This window comes from Rhincodon typus, chromosome 35, assembly GCF_021869965.1.
Source record: "Rhincodon typus isolate 14 chromosome 35, sRhiTyp1.1, whole genome shotgun sequence".
In the NCBI taxonomy this organism is placed as follows: Eukaryota; Metazoa; Chordata; class Chondrichthyes; order Orectolobiformes; family Rhincodontidae; genus Rhincodon; species Rhincodon typus.
The window spans coordinates 6,202,545-6,228,540 of NC_063366.1; the positions used below are offsets into that span (position 1 = coordinate 6,202,545).

General features: G+C 44.0%; 1 protein-coding gene across 2 annotated transcripts; it reads left to right on the forward strand.

Moving 5' to 3' along the window:
- The first annotated feature begins 328 nt into the window (after positions 1–328).
- On the forward strand, positions 329–6,306 carry LOC109910400 (class I histocompatibility antigen, F10 alpha chain-like). 2 transcript variants are annotated; one of them, XM_048616886.1, is made up of 7 exons: positions 329–644; positions 2,607–2,867; positions 3,313–3,588; positions 3,706–3,984; positions 4,480–4,587; positions 4,983–5,015; positions 5,776–6,306. In XM_048616886.1, exons 1-7 carry the CDS (start codon positions 593–595, stop codon positions 5,778–5,780), a joined length of 1,014 nt encoding a protein of 337 aa, XP_048472843.1. In that variant the 5' UTR covers positions 329–592; the 3' UTR covers positions 5,781–6,306. The 2 variants fall into 2 exon arrangements, with proteins under 2 accessions (XP_048472843.1, XP_020365160.2); XM_020509571.2 differs by lacking the exon at positions 5,776–6,306 and adding an exon at positions 5,401–5,743 and having other exon boundaries at positions 348–644.
- Positions 6,307–25,996: the final 19,690 nt, after the last annotated feature.

Genomic DNA, 25,996 nt, shown 5'->3' on the forward strand with positions numbered 1-25,996 from the left:
GGGATTCTCCTCAACTTGCGCGGGTCGCCGGTGCCTCCTGAACACCCTCCCCGGGTCGAGTTTGTTGGGAGACCCCACCCACCTGCCAACCCGCTCCGGGGGTTTGGGGTCCATTCAACCCCGAGCCGAGATACTTCCCCGTCGGAGAGGGCTTTCCTAAACAAAGACCCGCACCCTGTTTCCTGCCAACGGCTGCAAGTCCAGGTCTGACCGTTTCTGTTTCACAGCGTGTAACCTAACCTGTGTGATTGCGATCTGCCTGGCTACTGGTGACAGATATCTGTTCATCTCTTTAATTGGAGTATCTTACGATCTGCGATCAATCTTTGACTGGTTCTGCAGCTTGAAGTTCAGAAAATGGTCAAATACTTTCTCTGCTCCTCTGATGCTGCTTGGCCTGCTTTGTTCATCCAGCTCTACAACCTTGTTATCTCAGATTCTCCAGCATCTGCAGTTTCTACTATCTCTCAAATACTTTCTCAGTCTCTTAGAGAAGAAATTTTGATTTGTTCGTAAACAGCAGTTGTTTTCCCCTTCGGGTGTTTTATTCCCAGTCTCTGATTGGAATAGGGACAGTGGACTGACTGCCAGAATGTTGCTGACCGTTTTCTCCATTTCCCTGTGTTTTTCCTGGGTCTCTCCCGGTAAGTACAGAATTCAGCTTTTCATCCTCTCTATCTCTCTGGGGTGAATGTGAAGCTCTTGGTGAGAGTTTGAAATGGGCGATGCTTGACCAGCCGCCTGTTATACAGCCAGCCTGATATTTTACACATTGAAGGCAGCACAGTCTGGGAGACTCTGATGGGATTTGTATCCAGGTTTCCTGACAGCAGGATGTAGAAACCCCGAGATCAGGGAAGCTCGTAGCAAATGGTAAATTTTAATTTTCACATCGATTGGGAGAAGCTTCTTCACATTTGCAACAAAAACAAAGTTGCTGGAAAAGCTCAGCAGGTTTGGCAGCATCTGGGGAAGAGAAAACAGAGTTAACGTTTCAGGTCCACTGACCCTTCCTCAGAACCCCCTTCAAATTTGGTCTAGTATCTTCTAACCAGTAAATACACAAGTTAATGTTCTTTTAGGCCAATAATGAAATGAGGTGTGATGTGGCTGGCCGTCATTTTGAAATGTGTTTATTTTTGTGTTTTTTTAAAACTGAAAAGAAAGAACTATTTTAAATCAAGAAGTTACAATGATGGCTGCATGTTTTGAAAGTAAGGATATTTTGAAAGTAAGGAATCACCTTTTGTGAATCCTGTTTGTCAGTTCCAGCAATATGCAGGTAAACTGGAGCTGAGAGGTTGTATAAAGTGAGGCTGACTGGTTTCTGGACTAATGGTCAATTACTATGGAGAATTATGAATCAGCAACAGACTTTTTGAATAAATCATTCCCAGTCTCTCTCCCTCTTCCTCCACAGACTCTACTTCCCCTTCCACAGTCTCACAGCCACCCCCTTCCACAGTCTCATATCCACCCTCTTCCCCAGTCTCTCATCCACCTCCTTCCCCAGTCTCTCATCCATCCCACTCCTCAGTCTCTTGTCCACCCCATTCTCCAGTCTCTCTTCCACCCCTTCTCCAGTCCTCATCCAACTCCTCTCCAGTATCTAAACCTCCATCCCACATTCCCTTCTCCTACCCATTCCCTCTCCCCCTCCCCATTCTCTTGCCCTCCCATCTCTCTTGCCCCCACCCACTCTCTCCCCCTTCCCAGTTTCTTTTCCTCCTTTCAGGCCTTCTTTCTCCTCCAGAGTCTCTCTGTCTCTCATTCCCCAGTGCCTACCCCCCCTCCCCAGTCTCTTTACCAGCCTTCTGCAGCATCTCTTCCACTACTACCTCAGCTTCTCCTCCTCCCCAGTCCAATCATCACTCCCCTAGATCTCTCCCACTTCCCCCATATTCTCACCCAGTCCCTGTCTCCCCAGGCCCTCTCCCCCCCCTCCTCTCCTTCCCCCCCCCTCTCCACTCCCCTCTCCTCCACCTCCCCTCCTCCCTGTCCCCTCCTCCTCCCCAGTCCTCCTATCCCTTCCCCCCCATTCCCCCCTCCTCCCCTTCTCCCCCTCCCACCTCATTCTCCCTCCTTCCAACCCTCCTCCCCCTCCTTCCCCCATCCCCTCCTTCCATCCTCCCTCTGCTTACCCCTCCCCCTCCTCCTCCCCTTCCCTCTCCTTCTTCCTCCCCCCTCCACCCCTCCTACCCCTCCTGCCACTTCCTCCCATCCCTTCATTCCCCCCCCACTCAACCACTCCTGCCCCTCTCCTCCCCCAGTCCTTCTTCCTCTCCTCACCCAGTCCCTCTCCCCCAAATCTCTTTCCACACACAATCTGTTCCTGTCCTCACCTCTCTACAACCCCTCCCCAGTCTTTCTTCTCCCCCCCTGATCTCTCTCCTCCCAAACGCTTGCCCTACTGAATCTCACCCCCTCCCCAGTATCTTGCTCCTAGATCCAATCACTCCACTCTCATTCTCACTCACTCTCTCTGTGTCTTCCTCCTTCCCAATTTCTCTTCCACCCCCTCACCATTTTCTCTCCCTCCCCAAGTTTCCTTTCCAGTATTTTCATTGGTGATTGGTAACCAGCTCCTCTCGTTGATTGAATCACAGACTGTAAGTCACGCACAACGATTTTCACAATAATCTCAGGAATACAGGATTATCCTGAGGTCACTGCTACTGGAATGCTCAACGGAGTCCAAATAGCTTATTTTGATAGTAATAACCAACGCAGTCTCCCCAGGCAGCAGTTCATGGCTGAATCTCTCGATAAGAAATTCTGGGATGAAGACACAGATCTGACAATCACACATACTAGGCTTCTAAAGGAGAATCTGAAAGCAATCATGGAAATGACAAACCAGACATCAGGTAAGATCAGACCTGTAAAACCTCACTGTCACTCTTCTACTTTATCCCCGACTCACTCCACTCAGTCCATCCCCCAGCACTGACCCCTGGGTCACTCCACTCAGTCAATCCCCCAGCACTGACCCCTGGATCACTCCACTCAGTCCATCCCCCTGCACTGACCCCTGGATCACTCCACTCAGTCCATCCCCCTGCACTGACCCCTGGGTCACTCCACTCAGTCCATTTCCCAGCACTGACCCCTGGGTCACTTCACTCAGTCCATTTCCCTTAGTTGAAGAGGCTAATAATCACCACAAATTTATCCTTATCTCTTTTCTCCTCTGGTCAGACTGACTCTAATCCCCCATTTCTATCTATTGCTGTATACTCTTTCCCCTCTGATCAAACAGTTTGTGATTATCTATTAATTATTGATAATTGATCCCTGTTTGGTCACTGACAGGAATTCACACTGTCCAATGGATACGTTCTGTTGAGGTCAGTGATGACGGTTCCATGAAGAGATCGATGAGATTTGGATTTGATGGAAAGGATTTCATTAGTTTAGAGCCAGACAGAATGAGATGGGTCGCATCAAATCACTTTGCAGTGAAGCTGAAGGAGAAATGGGATTCTGATAAATCCTGGAACAACTACTGGGAAACATACCTCCAAGAAACTTATGTTGATCATTTGAATATATATTTTCAAGCAGGAAATGAATATCTCAAAAGAAAAGGTATGTATTTCAGTTTTGATCCCATGTTCTGATCTAACTTCACTGATCTATGATACAGTTCTCCCATTCCATTCAGTATCTGTCTATTGTTTGTGTTTTCACCCTTTCCTATCACAGTTCAGCCTGAAGTGTTCATCTCCAGGAGTGAACCCAATCGTCAGGATAAGCCGCTCACTCTCTCCTGCCTGGTCACTGGATTTTATCCTGTAGACATCGAGGTGACCTGGCTAAGGGATGGAGAGGTCATGTCTGAGACACAATCCTCGGGGATTCGACCGAACCATGATGGGACCCATCAGACCCAGAAAGAGATAGAAATCAGTGCTGGGGATGAGGATCAATATTCCTGTCAAATTGAACACAGCAGCCTGTCAGAGGCCAAGCTCTATCAGTGGGGTAAGGAGCTGGATTGTGTGTTTACATTTCAGGAGTTTACATTTCAGCCTCTCGAGTCTGTTCCACCCCATTCAGTGAGGTCCTGTCTGACTGTACCTCGCTCCCTTTACGCTCCATTGCTGCACGTCTCTTGCTGCCCTTCCCCAACAAAACCCTTCTGGTCTCAGGCTCGAATTGATCCTCAGCGCTCACAGCATCTTCATGAAAGAGTTCCAGATTTCCACTCCCATTTTTGTGAAGAACTGTTTTCTGACCTCACTTTCATTTGAAGATGTTTTTCTCTTGTCCCAGATTCCAGCATCAGACCTTTTACACTCCCATTATTGGGATCTTTAGAGACTTCACTGGAGACTGAAATCAGAGGAGAGTTAAAACACTGTTTCAATTCATTTTATCAATTCCCAATAGATGGGTCCTAATCGTCCCAATCAACACAGAACTGGGAATGGATCTGAGAGCTTAGAAAATCCTGAATAATGTTGAAATGTGTTTCAGGAATCCCCGAAAACAGTGTGGACTGTTCCCATCTTGTAATTGTGATTGGATTAGTCACTGCAATGGCTGTAATATGCGGAATAATCATCTGGAAAAGACCATGGAGAGGTAAGAATCAGAGAGGCTAATGTAGAACTGAGGAGACAATGTGATTGTGGGGCTGTCTCCAATACTGGGAGTACAGGATACTATGTTGAATGGAACTGATTGAATTCCCACACACAGATACACACCTATAGACATGTTTTGTTCCCTCTCTGATCTTCCTTTGTGTGATCGGCCCAGACCAGGTCTAATATTGATCATTAAACCCACTCCACACGCTCACATGCTCACTGACTGAATATCAATAGAAAGAAGAGATCTCCAGAATCTCCATAAAGTGTAAGGATGGAGGGGAGTGTGGGAATGAGGATTTCTTACACAATCTATTCCCTCACACTTCTCACTCTCTGAGAATGGATTAGTCTCCATTCTAATGGACATTTATTTTGTTTCTGCAGATTCACCAAGTGGGACCTACACAACAGCTCGCAGTAAGTTACTGAGGGGACGGAGTGTTGGGAATGGTACAGGAGGGATTTGAAGTTGTCGAGCACCGTTCTCCTGGGTGTGACTTAGGGTGATACTCATCAGTCTCCTCACAATGCAGTACCTGAATCATCACTCTCTTATCCTCCTCTTCCTCAATTCCTTCTCCCCACTACCTCCCCTTCCAATACTCACCCGCCATTCCCTCATCCCCCACTACATCTCCCTCCCCTCCTTCACACTTGACTCCCTCTGCGCTCTGCTGTGAGTGTCTGCTTAGTTAATGCTGAGGATGATTGGCTCCTGTGTCCAGTAAATGATAGAGAATATTTCACATTGTCTAATTCTACATTTTATACCATTTCTCACGTTCTGTTTTTATTTTCTCAGCTTCTGATGTCTGCTCATGATTCAGTGACATGCCAACTTCTCGCCATAGACTTATCTGGAACATTTTCACATTCCTGCTTACTCTGCCTCACCCTCCCAGACACTGTTAAAACCTGTCAGACTAATTTCACTCCCCTCCCCACCCTGAAGTGATTGCATTGTGTCTATCCATTCCTGGGTTTCCTGGGCTCTACTGCAGGACATTCCCGCAGCCTCATTGAGGAATAACAGGATTTTCCTGTTCCACTGTAAACATGGACTTCATTGTCCATCCTTCCACATCACAGCAGACACACAGAATTACAGCTCATTTTTCACACCCAGTTCTTTCAGGATTGAGATCGAATTTTTTTTCTTGGGAATGTGTTTGCACAGATTGAACAGTGGATCCTGGATTGGCAGGTTTGAATCCTGATTCAACTGAGGCCTCCTCCAGTCATGCTTCCATCTCTTCTCAGAAAAGTGAGCAGTGTCACCGTCAGAGGGATCTTCACGGATGGTTTCTCCCTCACACATTCTCATCTTCACTGGATCAATCATTTTCCTGAAATGAAGCAATATTCTGAGCCAACTCATTTTGTAGGGAACTGGTTGATTTTGCACATTATACAACAAAGTTTCAAGTTTTATGTAAATATCTGTATAAATTTTGTAACTCTCTTTTTTTATGTTGACAAAAATCTCTCACTATTCTGTTTGTATTCTAATCTATTTTAAGCTGAACTGATCTGTTTTGCACATGAAGTAACCGATGTGAACAAACTTGAACTCTTATGTAAGGTACCTTTATTTTATTTCTTCACGATAAGGTTTGTACAATCGCAAAACTTTGTTACTTTTTATCAACAACGTTTAACAGCAGATGCTCATAATTGTGGTTGCCTGTCAATAAATTATTGTTAATTATTGATTTGTCTGAATTCTTCATTAATGATTTCACAAGAAAGTTTTAATTCATTCACTCAGCAGCTTGTGGCTCTTGGAATCAGCAGTTGTTGAGCTCCAATTCAATGTGAACTGTGGTGGTTAAGGCCATTCAACTCCCCAACCGATAGCCTAGTGGTGTTATTCCTAGACAATTAATCAAGAAACTCAGCTAATGTTCTGGGGATCCAGGTTTGAATCCTGCCATGGCAGATGATGATTAAGAAAAATCTGGAATTAAGAATCTACTGATCACTATGAAATCATTGTCGGTTGTCAGAAAAACCCATCTGGTTCATTAATATCTTCAGGGAAGGAAATCTGCTATCCTCATCTGGACTGGCCATCATGTGACTCCACATCCAGAGGTTGACTATCAATTGTGCTCTGAAATGGCAAAGCAAGCCATTCAGTTGTACCAATTGCTACAAAGTCTCAAAGAAATGGAACGGGATGGATCACCTGGCATTGACCTAGGCACTGGAAAAGATAACAGCAGAAACAGCCCTGTCAACCCCGCAAAGTCCTCTTCACTAACGTCTGGGGGCTAGTGCCAAAATTGGGAGAACTGTCACATGGACTAGTCAAGCAAAAGCCTGATATAATCATAATCATGGAATTATACCTTACACACAATGCCCCAGGCATCACTATCACCATCCCTAGATATGTCCTGTCTCACCAGCAGGACAGACCCAGCAGAGGTGGTGGCACAGTGGTATACAGTTGGGAGGGTGTTGCTCTAGGAGTCCTCAACATTGACTCTGGACCCCATGAAGTCTCATGGCTTCAGGTTAAACATGGGCAAGGAGACCTCCTGCTGATTACCACATACCGTCTTCCCTCAGCTGATGAATCAGTACTCCTCCACGTTGAATAACACGAAGAGGAAACACTGAGGAAGGCAAGTACACAAAATGTACTCTGGGTGGGGGATTTCAATGTCCACCATCGAGTGGCTCGGCATCAGTACTACAGATCGGGTCTGAAAGGACATAGCTGCTAGACTGGGTCTGCGGGAGGTGGTGAGGGAACCAACAAGAGGGAAAACATGCTTGACCTCATCCTGACCAATCTGCCAGTTGCAGATTAATCTGTCCATGACAGTATCGGTAAGAGTGAACATTGCACAGTCCTTGTGGAGACGAAGTCCTGCCTTCACTTTAAGAATAACATCCATCGTGTTGTGTGGTACTATCACTGTGCCAAATGGGACAGACTTCGAACTGATCTAGAAACTCCAGCACAACCTGTAACTTCAAGGCCTGGCATATCCCCCACTCAACCATTACCATCAAGCCAGGGGATCAACCCTGGTTCAATGGAAAGTGCAAGAGGGCATGCCAGGAGCAGCACCAGGCATACCTCAAAATGAGGTGTTAATCTGGTGAAGCCACCAAACAGGACTACTTGCACACGAAACAACATAAGTAGCAATTGATAGAGCTAAGTGATCCAACAACCAATGGATCAGATCTAAGCTCTGCAGTCCTGCCACATCCAGTTGTGAATGGTGGTGTACAATTAAACAACTCACTGGAGGAGAAGACTCCACAAATATCCCCATCCTCAATGATGGAAGATCCCAGTATATTAGTGCAAAACGTAAGGCTGACACTTTCGCAGCAATCTTCAGCCTGAAGTGCCATATGGATGATCCAACTCGGCCTCCTCCAGTGGTCCCCAGCATTACAGATACCAGTCTTCAGCCATTTCGATTCACTCCGCGTGATATCAAGAAACGGTTGGCGACACTGCAAAGGCTACTGGCCCTGACAACATTCTGGCAATTGTACTGAAGACTTGTGCTCCAGAACTTGCCGCTCCCCTAGCCAAGCTGTTCCAGAACAGTTGTAACACTTGTATCTACCTGACAATGTGGAAGATTGCCCAAGTCAGTCCTGTACATTAAAAGCAGGGCAAATCCAACCCGGCCAATTACTTCCCCATCAGTCTGCTCTCAATTATCAGTAAAGTGATGGAAGGTTTTCATCAACAGTGCTATCAAGCAGCACCTGCTCAGCAATAATCTGCTCAGTGATGCCCAGTTTGGGTTCTGCCAGAGCCACTCAGCTCCCGACCTCATTTCAGCCTTGGCCCAAACACGAGCAAAAGAGTTGAATTCTAGAAGTGAGGTGAGAGAGACAGCCCTTGACATGAAGGCTGCAATCAACTGAGTGTGGCGTCAAGGAGTCCTAGTAAAACTGGAATCAATGGGTATCAGGGGTCAAACTCAATGGTTGGAGTCATACCTGACACATAGGAAGAATGTTGTCATTTTGAATGTCGATCATCTCAGCTCCACATCTCTGCAGGAGTTCCTCAGGGTAGTGTCCTTGGCCCAACCATCTCCAGCTGCTTCATCAATGACCTTCCCTCCATCATAAGGTCAGAAGTAGGGATGTTTGCTGATGATTGCATAATGTTCAGCACCATTCGTGACTCCTCAGATATCGAAGCAATCCATGTTCATATGCAACAAAATCTGAACAATATCCAGGCTTGGGCTGACAAGTGGCAAGTAACATTCATACCACACAAATACCAGGCTATGATCATCACCAATAATCTAATCATGGCCCCTTTGCATTCAACAGTGTTACCATCACTGAATCCCACACTATCAACATCCTGGGGGTTATCATTGACCAGAAACTCAACTGGACTCACCACATAAACACAGTGGCTACAAGAGCAGGTCAGAAGCTGGGAATACTGTGGCGAGTAACTCACCTCCTAACTCCCCAAAGCCTGTTCACCATCTACAAGGCACATGTCAGGAGTATGATGGAATACTCCCCACTTGCCTGAATGAGTGCAGCCCCAACAACACTCAAAAAGCCTGACACCATCCAGGACAAAGCAGCCCCCGCTTGATTGGCACCACATCCACAAGCATCCACTCCCTCCACCACCCACGCTCAGTAGCAGCAGCGTGTACTACCTATGAGATGCACTGCAGAAACTCACCATAGATCCTCAGACAGAACCTTCAAACCCATGACCATTTCCAGAAGAACAGGGGCAGCCAATATATGGGAACACCATCACTTTCAAGTTCCCTTTCAAGCCACTCACCATCCTGACTTGGAAATAAACCACCATTCTTTTACTGTCGCCAGGTAAAAATCTTGGAATTCCCTCCCTAATAGCATTGTGGGTCAACCCACAGCAGGAGGACTGCAGCCGTTCAAGAAGGCAGCTCACCACCACCTTCTCAAGGGGTAACTAGGGACAGGTAATAAATGCTGGCCAGCCAGGGACACCCACATCCCACAAATGAATTAAAAAAAATTAAAAACACACTCATCCCCAAATCAATGAGGAAGCACAAAGTGATGTTTATTTAATGTGTGTTCAGAGTTCCATAGTTGAAATGTCCAAGTGTGGCCGTTCCCCAGGGAACAACTCATGGTTGTACAAGTATATCATACATGGGAGTTCAACCAGTTCCATTCAACTCAATGTCCTGTGCTCCCAATACCAGAAGATTCCCCCACACTCACTCTGTTCCCTCAGTTCTACATTCCCCTCTTTCGAAGGATCTCAATGAGTGTGAACAGAGGGCCAGACAGCTGCTGGGAATCAGGCATACTTCACTGATTGGTGACCAAACAGGTATTGGAGTGACAAAAGGGGCAGGGTCACCAGCTGAATGTTTCAACCAGGTCTGAGCACATGGACTTCTGGGATGTGACAGGTGATGAGGAATCTGCATTGTCAATTTTTCCTTCTGACAGATGGTGCCTTTGGACACACCAGCTGGGGGTGGCAGCAGGGAGGAGTCAGTGTCAGCAGCCAAGGGAGTTGAAAGGGGACGTGGAGAAGGCACTGAGGCCCGGGTCATGGGCAGGAGTGAGACAATAACTGAGCTGGAGGGAGAAGGGGAGTGATGTCCAGATGAACACAAGGGTGAGTACTGTCAGATGGGAGGGCAGGTGATGTGGCACTGTCACTCCTGATTTTCTCCCTCTCAATGTCCAAATCCCTCCCCGCCCCCAGCTGCCCTTGAGCCGCCCTGGCAGCTGGAGTCGGGGTTTCCTCAGGTGCTCCATGAGGCCGGGCTCCAGTCACGTCCATGTTGGGACCCTCCTTTTCATCGATTTCTGGCACCATCTGGTCTGTGGGCTAAAGGGTCAGTGCTTGCTGCAGGGGAACATTGTACAATGTGCACCAGACCCATACAATCCTCAAGAGGTTAAGAGCAGAATATTTAAAGTGACCACTGACCTGTCCAAATTCATGGGAATGGTATTTCAGTTTTTATTTTCCTGACTCTCTCCAGTTTCCTATCCCCAGAATACTGAGACAGATTTAAGATTCCTTTCTGTATCCACTGGCATGAATGTTTCATAACTGATTGCCTAAACCTTTTCAGTTCCAACAACTTGAAGAGTTTGATCCAAACTCTCCCAGCTTAGAAGCTTCATAAACTACAACACTTCAGCTCAGGTGACTGGCTTGCATGGACTGAACTGAAAAAACTTTGTTCTTTTGCCATTAGAAACTGCTCTTACCTCTGAACTGAGGACTTTAACTTCTGTTCTGAATTCAAAACTGAACTAATAACCTTTATTGCTTTCCTCTTTTTATTATAAGTTCAGCAGTGTCAGCTCTTAAATAAATAACACGAACCAGTTCCTCCCTTTTCTTAGAGCTCTGGCATTGAGTTCACTGTTTTAAATGACTTTATAACCTCCTAAAAAAATCACCTGCACAGAACTGACCATCGTTCGTCGGCTTCTATTTTAAAATCCAAATCCCAAACAACAATAATTACACACCTTTCAATATAATGGGGAATAATTCATTCTCAGAGAGTGCAAACATGACAAGTGTGAGGGAATAGAGATTGTGGAAGAAATCCTCATTCCCACAATCCCCTCCATGCTTACACTTTATGGAGATTCTGGAGATCTCTTCCATTCCATTGATATTCAGTCTTTGAGGATGTGAGTGTGTGGGCTGGGTTTAATGATCAATATTAGGCCTGGTGTGGGCCGATCACGAAAAGGAAGATCAGACAGGGAACAAGACATGGTTATACGAATATATCTGTATGTGGGAATTCAATCAGTTCCATCCAGCACAGTATCCTGTATTCCTAGTACCATTGATTCCTTCACACTCACTCTGTCCCCTCAGTTCTACATTCCTCTCTCCCTGATTCTTACCTCTTCCTGATTTTCTTTCTAGTTCTCTGTAAATTGATAATTCTGAAATAGTTTTGAATGACATCAGGATTATCTCTGTTTCTGGATCCATTCTGTTCCTCATTAGTAGGAATGTAAACACTGCTTTGGCCCAATCCGAAAGTTCTGTTCCTATTCTCCCCAATATCTCTGTGTCCTGTCCTTGTTCAATCCTTAGGTTTACATTGGATACCTCTGGTGGAAATATCACTGATGGTTTTTACTTCAAACCTCAAAGGGATGAGGAATAAATGGAACGTAGGAAACTGGGCTGAGATGATAACGAGGAAAATGACAGAGAAACAGAACAAACTCTTCAAAAGAAGCACTTAGTCGAATCCAACCCTAGGACTTAGTCTGAATATGACCCACATAATCCCCACAGTGAACCCACTGTGGTCAAGAAATGAAATAAGTGAGAGAATCCAGCTCAAACAAAAGGATCCCACAAATATCCAGAGATTGACAGACAACATCATGACAAGAATCAGCAAATCAAACAGTGTGGATGGATTTGTGAAGGGAAGCTCATGTCTGACTTATCTCATTGAACTAGTTGAGGAACTCACTAACATAGTGGATCAGGGAATGTTTATGGATCTGGTCTATATGGACTTCCAGAAAGTCATTGATAAGGTTTTACACAAGAAATTGCTGACAATAATAAGAAGATATGGAAGTGGAGGGAATAGTTGATATATGGTGTAATTTAGTTGGGAGATAGGAAGCACAGAGTGGCAATAGAGCGAATGTGCTCCCATTGACTACATGTGATGAGTGACCTTCTTGAACCACTGCAGACATTGGCCTGAGCAGACATCCAGAGCGATGATTGGATGGGACATCCAGGATTTTGACTGAGCAACATTGAAGGAACAATGACATATTTCCAGTCAGGATGGCGTACGCTTTGCAGGGGAGCTTGCAGATGCTGATTTTACCATATATCCCCTGCCTTTGTCCTTCTAGACGATAGAGCTCAAAGGTATATCAGGTGCTTTCAAAGTTGGGGGAGGGTGGTGGTGCTGAGTTGCCACGGTACATCTGTACATGGTACACACATCTGCCACTGCGTACTGGTGGTGAAGGAAGTGCCAGCTGACTGTAGTGGATAGGGTAAGTGGGCTGCTTTTTTCTTGCATGGTGTTAAGCTTCTCAAGGGTTTTTAGAGCTGCACACATCCAGACAAGCGGAAATTATTCCATCACACTCACAGTTCGTACCTTATGGCTAGATAATAGGCTTTGGGGATTAAGGGAGTGAGTTACTTGCTGCAAGATTCCCAGTGTCTTGTAGCCACAGTTCAGTTTCTAATCACAGAATCATACAGCACAGAAATGGACCCCTTCAGTCCAACGAGTCTCTCCCAAACGTAATCCCTGACTAAACCAGTCCCATCTGTCTGCTCCTGGCCCATATCCTTACAAACCTTTCCTATTCATATACTTATCTAAGTGTCTTTTAAATGTTGTAACTGTGCCCATATCCACCACATCCTCAGGAAGTTCATGCCACACGCGAACTGCTCTTTGTGTAAAGAATTTGCCCCTTGTGTCTTTTTAAATTGCTCTCCTCTCACCTTTAAGATATGTCCCATCGTGTGACCTGTAGAATGTTGATAGTGAGAAATTCACTGATTGTGATCCTATTGGAATATTGAAGGGAATTGATTCGCATGTCTCTTGTTGGAGATGGTCATTACTTGACTGTTGTGTCATGCAAAATGTGACTTGGACATTGTCCAGGTCTTGTTACACATGGACAGAAACTGCAGCAGTACCTGAGGAGTTGCACATGGTATTAGACATTGTATGATCATCTGCGAGTACCCAAATTCAGTCTCTATGTCTGAAATGTCAACTTATTGATGATACAGTTAAAGACTTAGCTACTGTTTTGGTATGGCTCTTTTTCCATTCTTCACACAAGCTTTGACCAGAATTCTTGGCTACTTTTAAACAATTTTTATTTATAACATGTATATCATGGTAAGTTGATAGAGTTGCACATGTTCCAACCTCCCAGCAGAGTCCTATCATGTGATTATTGCCATCATAGTGACATCGCAGCATAGCTCAGAGGCTCATCTACATACTTGTTTAATCCTTTCTCTACATTTTCTACAAGTACTTCCACAGTCACCGATATGATTAACCAACAGCATTTTGTCAACATTATTGACTGAATATTTAACTGAAATTATTCCCCTTTAACTAAATGTACTTCCATCTACACTATCTCCTACCAATCTTCGCAGATTCAAGCACATGAATATCTCACAGTTCTTCTTGTTCAGGTCATTCAGAATGGTGTAGGAGGGTAACGGCCTGAAGCTGAACTTTCAACAGCTGAAATGAAAAGCGTGGGATCAATAACATCATGGCAAAGCTCATAGCACTGAAAGCACCGCCTTCAATAGGCTGCTGAGTAAGCATAAAGATGTGTCGGTGCTCAGTGAGGTTAAAGATAAAAGGTGAAAATGCTATAGTCTCAGAGGACCATTGGGCCAATTACCTTATTGAGAGTATACAACTTCTGCTTGACTTGGACACTGATTGGTCTTTTTTCTAATTCATTCATGGGCTGCAGGCAGCACTAGGTAGGCCAACATTTCTTGCCCACATTGCAGTGGATCCAGAGTCACATGTAGGTGAGATTGGATAAGGATGGCAGATTTCCTTCCCTCAAGGACAGTAGTGAGCAAAATTTTTTTCGACACATTCGACTAAATTTTTATTCTATTCAAATATCTTGATTTCTCATGGTGGGGTTTGAATTCATGTTGCTTTAACATTAACTTGGAGTTCTGGATCACTAACCCAGTGACATTTCCGCTACACCACAACCTCCCCAAATGGGGTGAGTATAATTTCATGATATCCTCCTTCAAAGAGATATGGACTATGGACTATGAAAGACCACTAAAAGATGAAGTTACTTCATCAAAGAGCTAAGAAGTATCACTATCTCAGAGCAGTAGGTGTACAATGACATTCTGAGCTTCTCATGTCCTATTGCCAAAACTTGGGCAAAAGGTGCAGTTGATCCCCAGAACACTGCAAAGTCTAGTGTCACTTTATTGAAAGACTCACACAAGGACTTCAAACGCTTAACAGAACTCTCTTCAGACGCTGCCGGAGGGTTTGCTCTTAGAGACTGTCTCTGTCGTTGTTGCAAGGAATTCTGGATGAAAAGTCAACATCCGATGTAGATAATGAATGTTCTGGGTTCTATAAAAAAATAGCAGAACATCATTCCCAAACCTGAGTGCTGATGAACAACGGTCCACGTTGTGTATCCAAACACTGCTCTCTGAATCTTAGCTGATGACAGATTGACACCAGCAGTCACATGATTCAGAGATCACATGATCAAGGCAAGCCACAATATACAACAGAGTTAGTGCACCAATACAAAGGCATTTCTCCAAGCAGAGTCTGTCCACCTGTCATCTCAAGGAGTATGACTCCATTCTGCTCAGAGCCAGGATTTTATCTCAAGAAGGCATTTTATTCCTAAAATTTGTGAAAATACAACTGAAATTATTTTCTATTTGTTAATTACATAAAAGGCAATAAAATTCAACTTGTCTCCATACAGGGTATTGCACCCCTAGGGGCCTCAATACAATTACAATATTTACAATACACATTCCACTTCAGGCATATAGCCCAAGGCCAAAATATTTCACATTGAAATGACAGGAATTCTCACAGACATAAACTTTTCTCAGTGCAACACATTTCCTCTGAGGTGTCTCAATACAATTTCAATGCTCCTGATATTTAGATTATACGTTGTTTGTGAAGCAGACAGCTCAAAGAGCACGACACAATCTCCAGAGTCCTTCTTCAAAAAAGAAGGGTATCGACCCGAAACATCAACTTTCCTACTCCTGCGATGCTGCCTGACCTGCTGTGTTCCTCCAGCTCCACAGTGTGTTATCTCTGACTCCAGCATCGGCAGTTCTTACTATCTCTCCAGAATCCTGGTGTTCTCTGGTTGAAAAGCCTTGAGACAGTGAACTGTCACCATTGTAAACTTTACAATGCCGACCTCAAGCCTTAGTGAATCCCTCAGTATACGCCTGAACATTGCAACACTTGGTCAAGGTTCACACTTTACACTGGAAGATCATTAATTTTTGGGGCATATCAAACTGTGCCTTTCACCAAGTTAGTAGTCCAGAAGCAGTTAATGTTTATCTCAAGTGCACCCCCACCCAGGATACAGGTCGCAGAGCAGAGAGTTCTGGATCGGGCCTGATCAGGGTGAATCTTCACAAAAGCAATTACATTTCTCTCCAGATCCTTTTTTGCAAACACACATTCCATATTCCAAAGGTACATCATCACCAAGTGCGCCTCACATCTAATGACCTGGTACTGACCAGCAACAGAGAGGAAGTGTCTCTCCCCCATGCCCAGTTTTGGTTTTATCATCACTACCCTCTCCTTATAGTTTTTAGTACACATTCCAGTCCATCAAACCACACGCCCAGCTCCTTCAGGTAATCTGACCCAATAGGAACAATTGACCTCCTTCCTAACAACCACAGCCTCACTCTTGCCTCGATTAACCTCGCTGCGTAAAGGCCATTTAATCAGCGGATGCTTATCAGTCTACACACTAGCAGCAGATTTGAGCAAAGGACAGTGACATTCTTCATATACAGTGAGGCTTTGAGCTGAGTGCCTGCACTGCCTGCGATAGTCCCTCTTAAGTCTGACTCCTTCCTAATGGACATTTTGGCCATAACACTGAGTATAGGAGGTGTACGAGGCATTGGTGAGGCCACTTTGGAATAATGCGTACAATTCTGGTTGCCCCTCTATAGGAAGGATGATGTTAAATGATAATTACAAGGATTTTGCCAGACTGGAAGGTTTGATCTACAGGGAGAGGCTGAATAGCCTGGGGTTTTTTCCCTAGATTATCGGAGTCTAAGGGATGATCTTATAGAGGTTTATAAAATCACAAGGAGCATGGATAAGGTGAACAACCAAGGTCTTTTTCCTTGAGTGTGGGTGTCCAAAATTAGAGCACATAGGTTTAAGGTGAGAGGGAAAGATTTAAAAAGGACCTGAGGGTAACTCTTTCATGCAGAGGATAGTGCATGTATGGAATGTGTTGCCAGAGGAAGCGATGGAGGCTGGTACAATTACAACTTTTAAAAAGCATCTGGATGAGCATACAAATAGGAAGGGTTTAGAGGGATATGGGCCAAATGCTGGCAAATGGGATTGTGTCAGATTGGGATGTCTGGTCAGCACAGATGAATTAGACCGAAGAGTCTGTTTCTGTGCTGTATGACTGTGTGACTCTATGACTTGGCCAAAGGTTCTATGCAACACAAGAGTAGAAGAAGGGGAGAGGGCAGTTCAGCCTGAATCAGGTTTGATTTCAAAGCTTCCTAAATCCCCTCCCATGGATTGGAAAAAGTGTCACTGATGTCTGCACAACTCATTACAATTACAATTCCCTTCCCAAAGCCCATTTTGTAGAACACATCCAAGATGTAGGTGTGTGATATTCTTTCAAAGGCCCTTTCCTCCTCCAGGCGGCAGGTTATGGAAACTTGGAATGTGATTGTTACTTTGGCAATGAGAGTCAATCTTTCCAGTCTGAAAAATACTGCTTGTGCATAACAGTCATCTTTGGGACTGATTTGTAATGCTGTACAATGTGGTGAAGTGATCATAGGGCAAGGATTTGGGCTCCACACAGTAGATTAATGCCTGCAGTTCACAAAGCATGTCAAACTGGCAGGGGTTGTTTCAGCCTCAGTGTGTGGGGATCTGTGCAACGCTGCAGACCTTCGAAGGGTCTCTCAGTGTTGGAAACTGAAGACCCCTCCCTCACAGAATGAAACACTTACCCCGACCGCTCTGAGAGCCATTTTCAGCTCCATCGTGCACTTATTATTACCAGCTTGATGGAAGGAAACTGTGATCCCTCCTCCAACCGAGAGTCTCAGATTCAGTCTCTTACTATTGGTGTTACCCCAAATGTATACAAACCCTTCTTGGCAGCACTCCCCAGCAACACCATCAGCTTTGAACTTTCCTCAATCCCCACATAACCCATCTATCTTAGTCTTCTTCACCCCACTTTAACTCCCAGCACCAAGCGTATTGGGTTAACATGCCAGATCTAGTAATCCACTGTAACCCCATTGAAACCAGGGTACTGCTGACTGGCCATGAACCTCCCTCCCACATTACACCTTCCCTTCAACTCTTGGTTATCTCACCAACTTATATATTGAGTTCCTCCCACTTTCACAATTGGAATCCCTCTACATGCTGCTTCTACTGTCCACAATTAGGTTCCCCAGCTTTGTTCTCTCACAACACTGGACCCTGTTAAACCTGCTTGTGTTTAAGTGGACCGACCCCAGCCCAAACTGACCATTTCCCATGACCTATCTTTTGTATTTGTTCCAAGGATGTGGAAGTTGCTGGCCAGGCCAGCATTCATTGCCCATCCCTAATTGTCCAGAGGGCAGTTGAGAGTCAACCACATTGCAGTGGGTCTGAGTCACATGTAGATCAGACAAAGTAAGGATGGTATATTTTCTTCCCTGAGGGACATTAGTAAACCAGATGGGTTTTTATGACAATCTATAATGGATTCATGGTCATCAATAGATTCTTAATTCCAGACTTTTGTTTTGAATTCAAATTTTCCACAATCTGCTGTGGCAGAGATTTGAACCCAGGTGCCCAGAACATTCGCTGAATTTCCGGATTAATAATCTTGCAATAATATCACTAGGCCTCCCACAGAAGGACAGATCTCTCTACAACTCCCTGACTAACTGCCTCAGAATCTCCCGACTGGTTCTATTGGATCACAGCCCATTCTCCGGACTATATAAATACGGACCCCCTGAAGACTAATATCCTCAGTAGTTGTCTGACTGTGTCCAGGTCCCTGCACTGATATCAGAGGCTTTCCTTGACTAACTATGATGGGAGCCTCAGCCTGAAGGGAGTGTGCCCCAAGATGTTAATGTCAAGTGGCCAGGCTGGAGGGTCAGAGGAGCAAGTTGCAAGTGAGGGAGGAGATGGCCTAGTGGCATTGTCACTGGGTTTGTAATCCAGAGACCCAGATTCAACTCTCATTCATCACAGATGGTGGAATTTGAAATCAATAAAAATATGGATATAAGGGTCTAATGATGATCATGAAACTGCCTAAAATTGTCATAAAAACCCATCCGTAACACTAATGTCCTTCAAGGAAGGAAACTGCTGTCCTCACCAACATGTGACTCCAGACAACCAATAATATATTTCTGTACTCTGGAATGGCTGAGCAAGACACTCAGTTGTATCAACCACTTGAAAGGAAAAAAAGAGTGAAATCTGGCATCAATCTCAGCATTGGAAATGACAATGTTAAACACAGCAATATCGATTCTGCAATGTCCTCCTCACTAACACCTGGGGACTAGTACCCAAATTGGGAGGCGAATTGGAAGAGCTGTCTCACAGAGTAGTCAAGCAACAGCCTGACAGTGTCATACTCACGGAATCATACCTTACACACACAATCACAGACAAAACTCTCGCAATCCTGGATATATCCTGTCCCACTGGCAGGACGGATGGAGCAGAGGGGGCTGCACAGTGGGGTACAGTCACATGGCTGTCCAAAACATGGACTCCGAATACCAAGAGGTCTCACAGCACCAGGTAAAAGATAGACAACTCCTGCTGATTACCATCGACCGTGTCCCTTGGCTGATGAGTTGCTGCTCAATGGAGGAAACACTAAGGATGGCAAAGACATACAATATACTATGGGAAGGGATTTCAATGTCTACTCTTGGTAGCAGCACTTCTGATCGAGCTGGTCAGGCTCTAAAGGACTAACTATTAGACTGGGTCTGTAGCAAGTGGTGAGGGAATCAAGAAGTGGGAGAAATATACTGGACCTTGGCTTCACCCGACTGCTGATGCATCGATCCATGACAGTATCAGTAAGGACTGACCACCGCAGAGTCGTTGTACGGAAGAAATTACACATTTACATTGAGAATACACTTCATCCTGTTGAGTGATACGATCAAACAATGGGATTGACTTCAAACACATCAAGCAACTCAGAACTAAGCGCCTCTGAGGCACTGTGAGTTAGGAGCAGCAGCAGAATCGTATCTTATTACAATTTGCAACCTCATGCCCAGCAAAGCCCCCACTCTCCTACTACCATCTACTCAGAGGATCAACCCTGGTTCAATGGAGAGTGGAAGAGAGCATGCCAGGAGCAGCACCAGGCATAACAAGAATAAGGTATCAACAACCTGGTGACACTACACATCAGGACTACGTGTATGTCAAACAACATAAGCAGTGATAGGCAGAACTAAGTGATCCCACAACCAATGGTTCTACAATCCTGCCATATTTAGTTGTGAATGGTCATGGACAGTTAACAACTCACTGGAGGAAGAAGCTCCACAAATATTCCCATCCTCAATATTGGAAGATCACAGCACATCATTGCAAAAGATAATCTAAAACATTCTTAACAATCTTCAGCCAGGGCTGCTGAGTAGATGATCCATCTCAGACTCATCCAGAAGTCTCCAGCACCACAGATGCCAGTCTTCAGTCAATTTGATTCACTTCACATGATATCAAAAAAAGGTTGGAGACACTGGGCCCTGCAAAGGCTATGGGCCCTGACAACATTCGGCAATAAAACAGGACTTGTGCTCCAGAACTTGCCGCACTCCTAACCAAGCTGTTCCAATTTGGCTACAACACTAGCATCTACCTGATAAGATGGAAAAGTGCCCAGATATGCCCTAAACACGAAAATCAGGATAAATCCAACACAATCAATTGCCGCCCCACCAGTCTACTCTCTGTTGTGCAATTCCTCCTTAAACAAGTTAGACAATTCCACCCATAATGTTATGAATGAATTTGCCCAGGTGTCCCACAATACCGAAGCAGTCAAATCAATGAACCCGAGTTGGTACCAATGTAAAACAGTCTCAACTTTATTAGGAAACAAGTTACAATAACCTTTAATACTAAACACATTATCTCTAATCCTAGCTGGCCCCTTATGCTGACAATATTCCCTGAGTCTCTTGTAGATTTACGTGGTTGCTCTCTCTGGCTCTGTCTCTGGGTCTGCCAAGCTTCTTTGTTCCTTCCTTTCTCTCTCTCTCTGTCTGTCTCTCTCTCTCCCCCTCTCACTCTCTCTCTCTCCCTCTCTCTCTGGATGGCCAAGTAGTCTCTGTCTTTTGCCATGCTGGTCTCATCATAAGGCCTCCAGAAAATTCAAGACAGTGATCTGCATGTGAACCCTGTTTTTATATCTTTTTGATGGTTTTCTGGAACTTTCAATAGTTCTGGCCAATCAGGGAGACCTCCTCAAGAGTTTGAAACAGTATCAATCATTTGGATAAAAACCGTAGGAACTGTAGATGCTGTAAATCAGGAACAAAAAAATGTTGCTGGAAAAGCTCAGCAGCTACATAGGACTACATAGGATAGATGGGCAGGAAACTCACCACCAGAATACATGAACACCAACTCACAGCAAAACGGCATGACCAATTCTCCCTCATTTCAATACACTCTGACATAGAGGACATCAATTTGACCGGGACAAAGTTACAGAACTAGGACAAGCAAGACAAAGACAAGCACGAGAATTCCTGGAGGCCTGGTTTTCAACCACCGAAGCAATTTCTCACACCCAGATACACACGTATCAACATGTCTTCAGAAAATGGGCTTCGCAGTGGGATTATAACTCACTCAGAGATAGTAAGAACTATTGATGCTGGAGTCAGAGGTGACACAGTGTGGAGCTGGAGGAACACAGCAGGTCAGGTAGAATCAGAGGAGTAGGAAAGTTGACATTTCGGGTCTGAACCCTTCTTCAGAAAACTTCAAACACACCGTGTTCTCTCTGACTCCAGCATCAGCAGTTATTACTATCTCTGAGTATCAACATGTCTTGTTCCCTAAATAAAAACCAAAAGAACTGAGGAAGGGTTACCAGACCCAAAATGTTAACTCTGTTTTTTCCTTCACAGATGCTGCCAGACCTGCTAAGCTTTTCCAGCAACTTTGTTTTTGTTCAATCATTTGGATGGCTTACTACTGTTTGTTTCTTTGTGTAGCAGGACCTGTTGCTTTTCTGTCTGTGCCCTCCTTTGTTTAGTGGATAACTTCTTGAGAGTATGCCTGTCCAGGATGACTGTTGCCTTTTTCATTATATCATTAGCGCTGGCTGCTGTGTTTGCACTGTGTCTGGTGTGTTGATTTTGTGATTTCAGAGTTTTACTCAGCCAATGTACTCAGCATCCCTTGCTGTTTGGCCAAGTTAGCAACCAATTGGTGTTTTAGCAGCCACGAGGCTGCTACATCTCCATTTTACATAAGGTGATCGAAGGGGTCATCCACAGCACTATCAAGCAGCACCTGCTCAGCACTACCTACTCAGTGACACCCAGTTTGAGATCCACCAGGGCCATTCAACTCCTGATCTCACTGTAGCCTTGGTCCAGACATGGACAAAAGACCTGAATTTCAGAGGCGGGGTGAGAGTGGTGGCCTTTGACATCAAGACTGCATTTGACCGAGTGTGTCTTCAAGGATCCCCAGCAAACCTGAAATCAGTGGGGATCAGGGGGAAATGTTCTGCTGGTAGGAGTCATACTTGGCACAAAGGAAGATGGTTGTGATTGCTAGGGGTCAGTTATCTCAGCTTCAGGGCATCTCAACAGGAGTTCCTCAGGGTAGTGTCCCAGATTAGTGCCCAACCATCTTCTTCCTGAGGCGGGTCCATGGAGCCTGAAACTTGCCTCATTCTCACTAGATGCCTCAAGGATGAAAATTCTGTCTGTAAATTCTATCCTAATGATGTGGAGGTTGAAGGAAATAGTTGGCAGTGTACATGAGGAACCCAGAGTTATTTTTGCTCTCAAGCATGATCCTGGAATAACTCAGCACCTGCACTCGTATCAAAATCTTAGACTGATTTCAACCATAAGGCCATAACAAATAGGAACATTAATAGGTCGTTCGGCCCCTCAAGACTGCTCTGCCATTCAATAGGATCATGTCTGATGCAACATTCCTTATGTCCACTTTCCTGCCTGTTACATGTAAATGGTGATTCCCTTTCTGATCAAGAATCTATGTATCACAGCTTTTAAATATACACATAACACTACAGGGAGCCATTCAAGAGGGTGTAGAAAAGAGAAATGTAATTGTAATTGGGCATATTATGGTCGGGGGAAAAGACACTGTTATCTGTGGCCAGGATTGAGAGTCCCAAAGGCTGTGTTGCCTACCTGGTACCTGGTTTCAGGATATCTCATCTAGGCTGCAAAGGAACTTGGAGTGGGAGGGGAAAGATCCAGTTGCCATGATCCACATAGGTACCAATGGTATACAGTAGAATGCAGAAAGAGGTTCTGCTGAGGGAATATGACCAGTCCAGGGTTAAATTAAAAAAGCAGAACCATAAAGGTAATAATCTCCAGATTCATTTTCTAAGGAACCCATGTTCACTTGAGCCTTTTTAGCATTTTTTAAATATTTAAAGAAGATTTTATTGTCCACACTAGTTTGCCCTCATAGTTATTTTCTCATTCTTTATTATCTTTATAGTTTTCCTTTGCTGGATTCTGAATTTATCTGGGATTCGAGGCTGTCACTTACTTTTGTCTACGTTCTGCTTTTCCTTTCAACTTTATAATCTAACTAATTTCCTTGGTTCACCATTATAGGTTAATCCACTCCTTCAGAATTTTTCCTCTCTACTGAGGTGTAGTTTTGCTGAGAGTCACGAATTACCTCCTTAAATGTCTGCCACTGGATTTCCTCAAGGAACCAACACTTGCTGCAACTGTTGTCACTGTGAATCACAATGTGGTCCACCAACTCCACATCATGCAGGTACAACACAGCGTCAATTCCTCACTAACAAAACCAATTCCTCAACCCACCCTAGTCTTCTCCCATCCCGTTCTACAGCCTGAAATAATTTCATAGTTTAGGAAAGCAAAATTGAAGTAAAATTCCTTCACTATTGACCTAGAATTTATATGCATTAATTGACAATTAAAGGCATTCTAGTCCATTAGGCACACCCTATTACAGGCTCTACACATCATTAACCTAATCCCTCAGAGATAATCTCCAGTTCCCTTGTTAGCTGTGTAACCTTAAGTGTACAACTCTACATCATAACTATGTGCCTCAAATTCTTCATTTCAAATCTATCACATTGTATTCATGTAGATTTAAGAATGTGACATTATTTCATTAGCTTGGATCAAAGAATCTATTCGGCAGTTGAACAACATTCTCAGCTGGAAAGGACTGCCCAGAACTGCCTGTTCTGTAAATGTAGCCATTTTTTTTGTTTTCACGAGTTTCTGAATGATTAAGTTAAGATCTATCCAATGGCTAATTATCTGAAACAGAAGGTTTGGTGGGAGAGGTAAAGCTGAGTTCAGTTGGTGCAAATTAGCAAACAAATTAAATATTCTAGTTCAGGAACAAAATTTTGGACAGCAATATTATAATCCAGGGAAGATGTTGTTAATGATGAATGACCCAAATTTAGACCTAAAGTAGATTTGTAAAGGGAATGTCATGTTGAACAAAATTACCTGCTTTTTTTGGAGGAAGTAATTGAGGTTATAGACAAGAAGATAGGTGTAGGTTATAAAGATTGAGGTAGCCTTAGATAAGTTTCTGCATAACAGCCAATAAACTAAAATTAGAGTACAAGGAATTGGAAGCAAATATAAACCTGGTTAGGAAATTAGTCAGGCAGAAACACAAGCAGACAAAATAGGGATGGAGTTGAAATAATAACATTCTAAAAAAATCTACACAGAATCCTCAACATGTGTAGATTGGTAGTGAAGAATGCAATAAGGAGCAAGTGCAACATAACAGAGACATTGACAGATAAATTACGACAGACAGATTTGAATGTACTAAATATGAAGTCAGAAAATTGTGTGCCCAAAGAGAATAGACCTGTGTATTAATTTAAATGGTAAAAGTGGGGAACAAAGAAGGCTCTGGCATCTAGAAGTGTTCATCAACACATGTCACTGTCATGTAATACAGGTACAAAATCAATGTAAAAAAAATTGGAATATTCACCTTTGCAACTAGAAAGTGAGAGTTTAATGGGTCAAAGGTTTTCTACATCTATACAAATAAATGACTAAACCATGTCTGGAGCATTGTCTAAAGTTCTGAACATAGCACATTGGAAAGAATATTTTGACATTAAAAGGATGGATCCACTAGAATATACAAAAGCTAGAATATCTACAATAGCTACAATATTTATATGGCTGGTCTACTTCAATTTCTGGTCAATGGTAACTGCTTCCCCCTCAAACCCTCTCCAGTCCCCACATCACCAGGAGGAGTTTTGAAATTGCTGATAGCACTGGTGATGTCATTAAATATCAAGGAGACATGGTCAGGTTCTCTTTTGTTGGAGATGGTCAGTGCTGACACTTATCTGATGCAAATGTTACTCGCCACTTGTCAGTCCAAATGCAGACATTGCCCAGATCTTGCCGTATGTGGACATGGAGTCCTTCAGTATCTGATGAGTCATCAATGTTGCTGAACATTGTGCAATCAACAGTGAATATCCTCACTCCTAAAAGTATAATGGAGAGAGATCTTTGATGAATTAGCTAAAAATGGTTGGGCCAAGAACATTAACCTGAAGACTTCCTGCTGGGATGATAAACTGTCAACAACCACAATCATCTTCCTTTGTGCCAGGTTTGACTCCAACGAACAAAGACTTATCCCCCTGATTCCCATTGACATCAGTTTTGCTTGAGCTCCTTAATGCCATTCCATTTTGATTGTTATCACAAAGTCAAGGGCAGTCATTCTCATATCACGTCTGGAGATTTGCTATTTGTTTAAAATTTGCACCAAGGTCTTAATGAGTTCATGAGCTCAGTGTCCCCGGTAGAATCCAGAACGAGCAAGTTATTCCTTTTCAAAATCTGCTTGACAGTAATGTTAACCTTCCACATATCAGTTTGCTGATGATCAAAAGTAGACTGGTGAGGCAATAATTGGCCAAATAGATGTGTCTTGTTTCTTGTGTTCAGGACATTTCTGGGCAAATTATCATATTGTTGTTCAGATACTAGCCTTGCAGATTTACTGGCATAGTTTGGTGAGATGCGTGGTTACTTGAGGGAACACAAGCCTTCAATACCAAAATGTTGTCAGGAGTAATAGCCTTTCCATAATCCAATGCTTTCAAATATTTTTTCATATCACCTGGATTGAATTGACATAAGGGGTATGGGGAAAAGGACATGAAAGGAGAAGATCAGCAATGATGCCAATCAGAGAATGGCACAGGGATGGCAGAAACAGGATGGTGCAGGGACAGCAGTAACAGGATGGTGCAGGGACAGCAGTAACAGGATGGTGCAG